Source organism: Balaenoptera musculus, chromosome 11, assembly GCF_009873245.2.
Source record: "Balaenoptera musculus isolate JJ_BM4_2016_0621 chromosome 11, mBalMus1.pri.v3, whole genome shotgun sequence".
NCBI classification, from domain to species: domain Eukaryota; kingdom Metazoa; phylum Chordata; class Mammalia; order Artiodactyla; family Balaenopteridae; genus Balaenoptera; species Balaenoptera musculus.
The window spans coordinates 34,878,594-34,890,614 of record NC_045795.1 but is presented as its reverse complement, the minus strand read 5'-3'; the positions used below and the strand labels follow the sequence as shown (position 1 = coordinate 34,890,614).

At 38.6% G+C, this 12,021-nt stretch overlaps 1 protein-coding gene across 5 annotated transcripts in view; it reads right to left on the bottom strand.

Moving 5' to 3' along the window:
• Positions 1–12,021, bottom strand: part of MOCS1 (molybdenum cofactor synthesis 1) — a 35,609-nt gene that overhangs the window by 9,426 nt on the left and 14,162 nt on the right. For all 5 annotated transcript variants that reach the window (XM_036868027.1, XM_036868028.1, XM_036868031.1 and 2 more), the window contains one exon: positions 628–792. In XM_036868027.1, the coding sequence (XP_036723922.1) occupies positions 628–792 (165 nt within the window). The remainder of the gene's footprint in view (positions 1–627; positions 793–12,021) is intronic.

Sequence of the window (12,021 nt, the reverse complement as noted above, 5' to 3'; positions counted from 1 at the left end):
GAGCCCGTGCAGAACCTCCCATCCCAACCTGGGGCCCACGGATGGTGGGCGCTGGCCTAGTGAGACCCGGGGCTCGGGCCCCTCCACTCTCCACTGCCACCCTCTCTGATGGAGCCTGGCAGGAGGAGGCTGTGGGTGTGCTTGCTGCAGGAAGAGGCTTACAACAGGATGGGCTCAGGGAGCATCCTTAGGTGCTGGGGGACCCTCAGCTGGCAGTGCTGGCCCTGTCCCTGGAACCCCAGGGTAGCTGCTTTCACCCCAGGCTGCCCCACATTTCCTCAGAGCTCACTATAGGGTAACCAACTTGTCTCAGTTTGTCAGAGACTGTCTTGGTTTTAAAACGGAATATCCTGTGTTCTTGAAACCCTCTCAGTCCTGGGCAAACTGGGGGCAGGGTAGGGGGAGGCTGGTCACCACAGCTCATTAGCATCCGATCCCAAAATGTCCCCAAGAGTGTGGCTACAGAGACGAGGGGCCTTTAGCAAGACTGAGGGGTGAGGTGTAAATGCCTAGGCTTAGCTATAGCCCAGACACCAAGAGGGAGACCAGGCCCCTTGCGCCAGCCACAGCTCCCCAGCTACGAGGGCCTGGGAGGGTCACCATCCACCATGAACCCCATCTGATCACCTTTCCTGCGGACGATGAACTCAAACTTGGCTGGCACCAGCGTGTCCAGGCTGATGTTGATGGCACTGAGACCAGCTTTCTGAAGCTGAGGCAGCAGCCGGGCTAGGCTGATGCCGTTGGTGGTGATGCCAATGGTCCTCAGCCCTTCCAGCTGGTGGAGCTGTGCTGGAGAGAGAACAGGAAGGGGTATCAGCCTCCTTGCTCTTGGTGAGGCCAGGAGAAGGGCTGGAAGGAGAAACTCTGAGCCAAATAAGATGGATGGAAAAGGGGCTCTCTGCGGACCTCTATTAACCAGGCTTAGAGTAATAAGAAATATAAGAATAAGAAATAACCAAAAGATCAAACACCGAGGGCTCACTTTGCTAGAGTGCAGATGGGATCAGATGGATCAAGGAGACCAGAGCCCAAAGTGCACACAGGAGACGGTTCTATACAAAGTGGGAGGGTAACTAGCTGCATCCAGCTTAGCAGTCACCTAGGCAAGGAGCAGGAAGGGCCCTGGGCCTGTCAAGGAGGGTGCCTGTCTGGGGAACTATATATGGATGAGTTGGGTGCATTGGTCTCTCTCCCATGCCTGTGAGCAGGAGGAAGGCAGCAGCTTTTACCCCAAGGCTACAGTACTTAAGCGAGCTGAAGGGGTGCAGGCAGCCCTGAGTAGCTGCAGATACTCAGGAGACGGGATCCCTGGAGTCCAGAAGAACTTCACTTCCCTTCTCCACAAACTCAGGGGCAACCAGCATAAACAGATATAGCACTGACAGCCAGGCCAACAGAAGCCTTGGGCACTGAAATGAATACACAGCTAAGAATCAGTAAATATGGGCTTCCCTGGTGGTGCAGTGGTTAAGAATCTGCCTGCCAATGCAGGGGACACGGGTTCGAGCCCTGGTCCAGGAAAATCCCACATGCCGTGGAGCAACTAAGCCTGTGCACCACAACTACTGAGCCTGCGCTTTAGAGCCCATGAGCCACAACTACTGAAGCCTGCGTGCCTAAAGCCCATGTTCCACAACAACAGAAGCCACCACAATGAGAAGCCCATGTACCACAACGAAGAGTAGCCCCCGCTCGCCACAACTGGAGAAAGCCCACACGCAGCAACGAAGACCCAATGCAGCCAAAAATAAAAATAAATATAAATATAAATATAAAAAAAAAGAATCAGCAAACATTTTAAAAGAATGCTGTGATATGGGGAGGGGGAAGGGTAAGCTGGGATGAAGTGAGAGAGTGGCATGGACTTATATATACTACCAAATGTAAAATAGATAGCTAGTGGGAAGCAGCCGCATAGCACAGGGAGATCAGCTCAGTGCTTTGTGACCACCTAGAGGGGTGGGATAGGGAGGGTGGGAGGGAGATGCAAGAGGGAGGAGATTCAGGTTTTTGTAAGATGTTACAGAAAAATCCAAATGAACTTTTTGGCCAACCCAACAGAAGAGTGAAAGAGGAAGAAGGAAGGACAGAGATAACAGAAGATGACTCTTTCAAAAATCAGAGTTAGATAAACATAGATGAAAAAATCCTCAACAAAATATTATTAGGAAACCAAATTCAACAACACATTAAAAGGATCATACACCATGATCAAATGGGATCTATTCCAGGGATGCAAGGATGGCTCAACATCCACAAATCAATCAATGCAATACACCACATTAACAAATTGAAGAATAAAAATCATACGATCATCTCAATAGATACAGAGAAAGCATTTTATAAAATTCAACATCAGTTCATGATTAAAAACTCTCAATAAAGTGGGTATAGAAGGAATGATCCTCAGCATAATAAAGGCCATATATGACAAGCCCACAGCTAACATCTTACACAACAGTGAAAAGCTACATGCTTTTCCCCTAAGATCAGGAACAAGAGAAGGATGGTCACTTGTGCCACTATTATTCAACATAGTATTGGAAGTTCAAGCCACAGAAATTGGAAAAGAAAAATAAAAGGCACCCAAATCAGAAAGGAGGAGGTAAAACTGTCACTATTTGCAGATGATATTATACATAGAAAACTCCAAAGACTCCACCAAAAAACCAGTAGAACTAATCAACAAATTCAGTACAGTTGCAGGACACAAAATTAATATGCAAAAATTCATTGCATTTTCATACACTAATAACAAATTATCAGAAACAGAAATTAAGAAAACAATTTACAACTTACAATTGCATCAAAAAGAATAAAATACCTAGGAATCAATTTAACCAAGGAGGTGAAAGACTTGTACGCTGAAAACCGTAACGCGCTGATGAAAGAAATTGAAGACAACACAAATATTGATAAATGGAAAGATATTCTCTGCTCATGGATTAGAAGAATTGATATTGTTAAAATGTCCCATACTACCCAAAGCAATCTCCAGATTCAATGTAATCCCTATCAAAATTCCAATGGCATTTTCCACAGATATAGAACAAACAATCTTAAAATATGTATGGAACCATAGAAGACTCTCAATAGTCAAAGCAATCTTGAGAAAGGAGAACAAAGCTGGAAGCATCACACTCCCTGATTTCAAACCATATTACAAAGCTATAGCAATCAAAACAGTATGGTACTGGCATAAAAAAAGACACATGGATCAATGGAACAGAATAGAGAGACCAGAAATAAAGCCATGCACATATGGTCAATTAATTTACAACAAAGGAGCCAAGAATGGAAAGGACAGTCTCTTCAATAAATGGTGCCAGGAAAACTGCATAGCCAAGTACAAATGAATGAAACTGGACCACTATATTATACCATACACAAAAATTAACTCAAAATGGATTAACTCTTGATCTGAAACCATAAAACTCCTAAGAGGAAACAGGCAGTAAGCCCCTTTGACATTGGTCTTGGTGATGTTTTGGATTGGACACCGAAAGCAAAGGCAACAAAAGCAAAAATAAGTGGGGCTGCATCAAACGAAAATGCTTCCACACAGCAAGCGAAATGAAAAGTCCACCTAATGAATGGCAGAAGATATTTGCAAATGATACATCTGACAAGGGGTTAATATCCAAAATACATGAAGAACTCATACAACTCAACATAAAAAAAAAAACCTATTAAAAAATGGGCAGAGGATCTGAATAAACATTTTTCCAGAGAAGATACACAGATGGCCAATAGGTATATGAAAAGGTGCTCAACATTACTAATCATCAGGGAAATGCAAATCAAAATCACAATGAGATATCATTTCACATTTGTCAGAATGACTATGATCAAAAACACAGGAAATAACAAGTGTTGGCAAGAATGTGGAGAAAAGGGAACCCCTGTGCACTGCTGGTGGGAATGTAAATTGCTGCAGCCACTATAGAAAAGAGCACAGAAGTTCCTTAAAAAATTAAAAACAGAACAACCATATGATCAGCAATTCCACTTCTGGGTATTTATCCAAAGAGAGTGAAAACATTAACTCGAAAAGATATATGCATCCCTATGTTCACTGTAGCATTATTTATAATAACCAAGATTTGTCCATCAATGGATGAATGGATAAGGAAAACGTGGTGTGTGTGTGTGTGTGTGTGTGTGTAATGGAATATCATTCAGCCATAAAAAAGAAGGAAATCTTGCCACTTGTGACAACATGGATAGCCCTTGAGGGGATCATGCTAAATGAAATAAGTCAGACAGAGAAGACAAATACCGTATAATCTCACTTACATGTGGAATCTAAATAAAACCAAAAAAAAAAAACCACACACACCAAAAAACCAAACCAAACAATAGTCATGGATGTGAACAATATTTATCTACAAGGATGTTGATCGTTGAGCAATACATAATAAAGGGATGTAGGAAAACATCCAGATGGCCAACAACAGAAAACTGGCTAAATTATGCTTTGTCTAAATGATGATGGAGTATTATGCAACTAAAAATGACTCTGTAAAAGAATAAGTTAGGATGTCGGGAAATACACGTCACATTAAATCCAGAGGGCAGGTTAAAAACAGTAGTTGAAAACTAGGTGCGAAGAAAAAAGAAAGGAAGGTCGCCAAACTAAAATGTTAACAGTGGTTACAGTTGGGCAGTAGTGATACTATTTTTGCTTATCTGAAATAAACATGTATTACTTTTGTAGCAAGAAAATGAAAGTTTAAAGATAAAAGTTGTTGTTTTAAAAACAAAGAAAAGAACTTTCCTCTGGGACTCTGACAATATGGAAAATTTGTAGTAGTTTTTGGCTCCCTCCACCAAATCAACCCTGAAGAAACACAGAATCCTGGAACTTAAAAAAAAGACAATCTTGAGAAACTCACAGGAAGATGGACAGTCCTTTTGAGCTGGTATGGGGGAGGGGGTGTGTAGCCTGGGGTTGAAGGAGACTGGCAGAGAATGGAAGCAGTTAAAGGAAAGCAAAGCAGTTCAAGCTCTCTCCTTACCCTCATCCACTGATGCCTCAGAACAATCAATGCTGTCCCCTTCCTGAAGTATTTGGTGGTAAGAGCTCCAGAGAACTAGCTTAGGAGGTCAGCTCAGGGAAGCTGCCAAAGCCCTGCTGGGATTCATTCCTCCACCCTCCCCCTCCAAAGCCCCAGGACTGGTGGATTAAAACGGAGAGTAACTGCCTCCTTCCAAATCTGTTTCTCCCTGAGGGTTTGAAGGTGAAGTTCTGCAGACTGTCATATTATATCACTCCAGGAGGTGCCATTCCCATCATATTCTAAGTCAACAGCATCTCCCAGAGTTATGCAAGTAAACAACCTGCGCTGTGTCCTACGTGGCCAGGCTGGTCACTGGTGGGGAGATTACAAACATGGGTGAATAACTGGGATTTTCTGGGATCTTGAGCTCACTGGGCCTACTGAAGACTAAGATCTGGCCTTAAACCTTTTCCCATTAAGCAGTGCCATACAGAATAGCTAATATCCTCAGGGGAACAAACTTACTGGCTAAACTAAGGAGACCCTTGAGAAGTACAACCAGTGCTTCCCCCACCAAAAACAAAACAAAACAAAAAAACCCAAAACACCCCCAACCCTCTATATATATCAATAGAAAAGAAATGATCAAACAGACCAAGAATGTAAGATAAACATAAATGCAATAAAAGAAATAACATATATGTATAGCTGATTCACTTTGTTATAAAGCAGAAACTAACACACCATTGTAAAGAAATTACACTCCAATAAAGATGCTAAAAACATAAAAAAAAAAGAAATAACAGAAGATATTAACAATATGAAACAAAATTTTTCATTATAAAAGGGAACAAGGGAAAGTAGTAGTTAAAAACAGTATTGTGAAATAAAGAACACAAGAAATAAGTTAAATGGTAATATCAACACAGGAGAAATTGATGAGTTGGGAGGTAAGATTAAAGGGCTCTCCCAGGAAAAAAGAGGAAGAGAATAAGATACCAAAATATATTTTAAGAACTGTGGAGGCCCTAAGTAGAAGGCGCAACAACCAGATAATAGAAGTCCCAGAAAAAAATTAAACTGGAGAGAAGGAAGTAATGTCTGAAAACATAATAGAGTAATGAAGAAAAATTTCCCCAAATGTAACATAAATGTAATAGAATGAAAGAACGATTTCACTGAATGCCAACAGGACAGATGAGGAAAAGCCTATCCTAGACACATTATAGTAAAATTTAAGAAAATCAAATAACAAAGGCAACACTCTAATAACTTCCAGAGAAGAAGAGTATATTACCAAGAGCAAAACCCATACTGACATCAGACTTTTCCCAACAGCCAGACTGACTGTAAGGAGACAATGCAGTGACATTCTTAACATAATGAAGGAATGAACCTTGAACATAAGATTTTAAAAGCATTCAAAATATTATAAAACTACTACTTTAAAACATTTAAAAAACTACCTGGTATGTCAGATTTAATTAGATTCACCATCAAAATTAGAGTCACCATTAGACCCACATCAAAAAACTTTTAGAGGAAATATTCAAATAAGAAGAGAAACAAATTCAGGAGATGCTGTAAGAATTATGGAAATTATGAATGATCAAATACCTTGGTAAAGTTTGTTGTTATCTTAAAAGGCAGAGCGTGTGGGGGCTTCCCCGGTGGCGCAGTGGTTGAGAATCTGCCTGCTAATGCAGGGGACACGGGTTCGAGCCCTGGTCTGGGAAGATCCCACATGCCGCGGAGCAACTGGGCCTGTAAGCCACAGCTACTGAGCTTGCGCGTCTGGAGCCTGTGCTCTGCAACAAGAGAGGCCGCGATAGTGAGAGGCCCGCGCACCGCGATGAAGAGTGGCCCCCACTTGCCACAACTAGAGAAAGCCCTCACACAGAAACGAAGACCCAACACAGCCAAAAATAAATAAATAAATAAGTAAATTAAAAAAAAAAAAAAAAAAGGCAGAGCATGTGCTTACAAGAGATACAGAGGGGCAGACTATTTGTAATGACCTGAAAGAAAAATTATAGAAAATATCAACAATACAGGTGGGGGAGGGTTGAAAAAATCAAGGGCCTAAGAGTGTGCTAAACTTTTTGCCTTGTTAGGAAGAAAAAAGGGGGAGGGTCATTTATTTAAAAGTCAAAAAGGAGGAAAAAGAAGCACAAAAAAAGTATGACAGCTAAAAAAAGTGTAGAAATGAGTCCAACTATTTCAATAATTACAACAAAGGCAACTAGAATAAACTTGCCAGTTAAAAGTCAAAGATTGCCAAATTTGATCAAAGTAACAGCTATGTGCTATTATAAGAGACATATCTAAAGTATAAGAATACACAAAGGTTTAAAATGAATAGATGAAAACAGATAAAACAGCATACTAAAGCTAAAAGCAAGCTGATATAGCTTTAGTAAAATAAAATACATAGACCTTAACACTAAAAGTATCATTATGGAGAGAGACCTACTACATAGTGATAAAAGATCCAATTTATGAAGAAGACATAACAATTCTAACCACATATGAACCTAATAAAACCACCTCAACTATAGATAAAATAAAAGCAACAGGACCTCTGGGAGAAACTAATAAATCCACCTACTTATTTATTATTGGCGGGCCAAGCAGATAAAAAGCCAGCCAAGATTGACATAACCAAAGGTTTGGGAAATAAAATTAACCAGCTGGATCCAATGAACAAATATAGACTTCTTCTGTAATAATTAAAGGACAAGCTCCTCAAGTATATAAAAAACATTTATAAAAACTGCCAATATACTATGTCATAAAGCAATTCTCAATAAATTTAAAAGGATAAGTTTCATAGAGATAAGATTCTCTGACCACAATATAATTACACTTTAATAAAAATATGAATTAAAATCCTCATATTTTGAAATTAAAAACACTTCTAAATATCTCATAGATCAAAGAAAAAATCAGAATAAAAATTAAGAAATACTTAGAACTAAATGTTATGAAAACAATAGGCTACATTAGGACAGAAACAGAAATAATGAAATAGAATACGAATATACAATAAGAGGTTCAACAAGTTCAAAAGTTGGTTTGTTGAAGAATAGCACAATGGACAAACCTCTTGCAAGACTTAACAACAAAAAGAGATAAAGACACAAATAAACCATATTAAGAATAAAAAAGACAAAACTGCAAGTAAAACTAAGATAAAAAGATAATAAGAAAATATTACCAACAATTTCAAACAACAAATCTGACATAATAATGACAAGTTAAAAAAAAAAAAAAACCTACCAAAACTGACTCCAAAAGTAGAGAACTTGAATAATACAGTAACTATTAAAGAAATTGAAGCTGCAATTAAAAATCTCCCTGCAAATAAAATACCAGGCACAGACAATTTACACGTGAGCTCTACCAAACTTTTAAAGAAGTGATTACCACCAATGTGATGGTGTTAGAAGGTGGAGCTTTTAGGAGGTGATTAGGTCATAAGGATGGAGGGATGAGTGCTCTTAAAAAGATCCTACAGATTTCTCCAGTATCTTCTGCCTTGTGAAGATATAATACAATGAAAAGTCTGTGACCCAGAAGAGAGCCCACACCTGACCATGATGGCACCCTTATCTTGAATTCCAGCCTCCAGAACTGTGAGAAATCATTTGCTGTCCGTAAGCTACCCAATTTGTGGCATTCTGTTTTAGCAGCCTGATACACTACCTAACTCATTCTTTGAAATTTAATACCACAAATCAGTTAAGGCAGGCATGAAAATGAAAAATCATACACCCATTTCACTCATGGATATAAATGCAAAAACTTACACAAAATATTAACAAACTGAACCTAACAGTAGACAAAATCATAGCAGACCATGCCTAGGTTGAGTGTATTCCAGGTACAATATCAGAAAAGCTATCAATGTCATTCAGAGTAACAGAGTAAAAAAGAAAAATCATAGATCATCCTAACACACATTAAGAAAGTATATAATTAAAAAAACAAACTTAGTACTAGGAAGGGAACTTCATTACCTAAAAGTTATTGTGAAAAAAAAGTAATTTGTGAAAAAAACTTCTGAGAAACATCATTCTAAAACTAACACAACACTGTAAAGCAACTATACTCCAATAAAAATTAAAAAAAGAAAGAAAGAAACATCATTCTAAATGGGGAAACATTAGGAGTATTTTTCTATTACCACTACTATTCAAAATTGTACTTGAGATCCTAGATATTGCAATAGGACAAGAAAAGGAAATTAAAGGCCTAAAGATAGGAGAAAAAATTGTCTTTAGTTGCAGATGATGTGGTTGCTAGTGGAGAAAACTCCAAAGACTCTAAACAGACATATTACAGCATTGATAAGAGAGTGATAAGAATATCAACCATGACAATAATAGGAAATATAATATTAAACATGGCACTGTAACTCTCAGGATCCTAGCATAAAGCAGAATTCATCCCAGATGGTTAAAATAAAGAATTTAATGAAAGGACTACTCACGAAGGTGTGGGCAGACTTAATGGTCTCAACAATGAATAGTACAGCACTCAGACTAGCAACACTAGGGATCCATAACCATGCCTTGGGCCAAAAGGACCTGGGGAGGAAATTAAGTTAGGAGTCCAGTTAAGTCACCATGGAAGATTGGCTGCCCTGTAGGAGTTTCAGCTCTGAAGGGAACTTAGCTACAGTCAAAAACCCAGTGTAGAAATAGAGCAGGGAGCAGGAAAAAAAAAAAAAAAAACCTGATCTCATTGGCCAAACCCATCAGGAACCCAACAGGCAAGGGACCCTGGGTGATGTAGAGCCTAGGGGTCAACTACCTAGAACAGGGCATAGGAGGGAAATGGCTGTGGGAAGGTGGGGATGTGAACAAAAAAGATGTCAATTCCCCCCAACCTGATACAATGCAATTAAAATCCTAACAGATACACAAACAATGAACAATCTGTAAAGGGAGTTACAAAAACTATTCCATTTACAACAGCATCAGAAAGAATAAAATACTTAGGATTTAACTTAACCAAAGAGGTGAAAGACTTGTACAATGAAAACTACAAAACACTGCTGAAAGAAATTTAAAAAGACATAAATAAATGGGAACACATCCCATGTTCATGAATTGGAAGACTTAATATTGTTAAAATGTCAATACTACCCAGAGCAATCTACAGATTCAATGCAATCCTTAACAAAATCCCAATGATATTTTTTGTATAAATAGAAAAACCCATCCTAAAATTCATATGGAATCTCAAGGGACCCCAAATGATCTTGAAAAAGAACAAAAAACTGGAGGTTTCACATTTCAATTTCAAAACTTCCTACAAAGCTACAGTAATCAAATGTGTGGTATTGGCATAAAGACAGACATAAAGACCAATGGAATAAAACAAAGCCCAGAAGTAAATCCTCACATATACGGTCAAACGATTTCTGACAAGGGTGCCAAGACCATTCAATGGGGAAAGGACAGTCTTTTCAACAAATGGTGTTGGGAAAACTGGATATTCGCATGCAAAAGAATGCAGTTGGACCTAAATGTAAAACAATAAAACTCTGAGAAGAAATCATAGGAATAAAGCTTCATAACATATCCAAGAAATCGCTGCCAAATCCAATGACCCAAAGGCACTGGTAACAAAAGAAAAAACAAACTGGACTTCATGAAAATTTTAAAAAATTGTACATAAAAGACACTATCCACAGAGGAAAAAGGCAACCTACAGAATGGGGGAGATATTTGAAAATCATATACCTGTTAAGGGAGTAATATCTAGAATAATAGAGAACTCCTAAAATTCAACAACAACAAAAACAACCCAATTCAAAAATGGGCAAAGGACTCAGAGACATTTTTCCAAAGAAGATATATTAATGGCCAATAAACACATGACAAGATGCTCAACATCACTAACCACTAAGGAAATACAAATCAAAACTACAATGCAATACTACCTCACACTTACTAGGATGGCTACTATAAAAAAATAAACCCAGAAAACAACAAGTGTTGGTGAGGATGTGGAGAAACTGGAACCCTTCTGCACTGCTGATAAGAATGCAAAATGGTATAGCCACTGTGGAAAACAGTATTGAAGTTTCTCAAAAACCCCAGAATTACCACATGATCCAGCAATTCCACTTCTGTGTATAAACCCAAAAGAACTGAAAGCAGGGTCTCAAAGAAATATTTGTACATCCATGATCATAGCAGCATTATTCACAATAGCTAAAACATAGAAGCAACCCAAGTTGACCAATGAATGAATTACCAAAATGTAGCGTATTCATACAGTGGAATATAATTCAGCCTTAAAAAGAAATTCCTCAATAGGCCACAACATGAATGAACCTCGAGGACATTATGCTAAGTGAAATAAGCCAATCACAAAAAGACAAATACTGCGTGATTCCACTTATACGAGGTTCTTACAGTAGCCAAAATCATAAAGCTAGAAAGTATAATGGTGGTTGCCAGGGGCTGGGGAAGAAGAGAATGGGGAGTCATTATTTGATAGGTATAGAGTTTCAGATTTACAGGAGACTGGGAATAGATGGTGGTGATGGCTGCATAAATGTGAATGTGAATACTTAATACCAATGAGCTGTACATTTAAATAAGCTGGTAAATTTTATGTTATGTGTATTTTAACACAATAAAAAAAGAAAAAATATCCCAACAGAATTTTCCAGGGAACTTGGTAGGCAGATTCTAAACTTTCCATGGATGGACAAAGTTTAGAATAGCTAAAGCACTGCTGAAGAATAAAAAGGACTTGCCTTATGAGATAATGGACTTATTATGAAGCTACGGAGATTAAGACTGTATGATACTGGCATAGAGGTAGACAAACTGAATAGAACAGAACCCAAAACAGACCAGTGCACACATGGTAGATTTATGGAGGAAGTGGGAACTATTCAATGAAAGGAACTAGAAAAAATGACCATTCACATGGAAAAAAATGAAACTGGATTCCCTGAAATTATCCACAGATTAACTAGACTTAAAAGCAAAAAGCA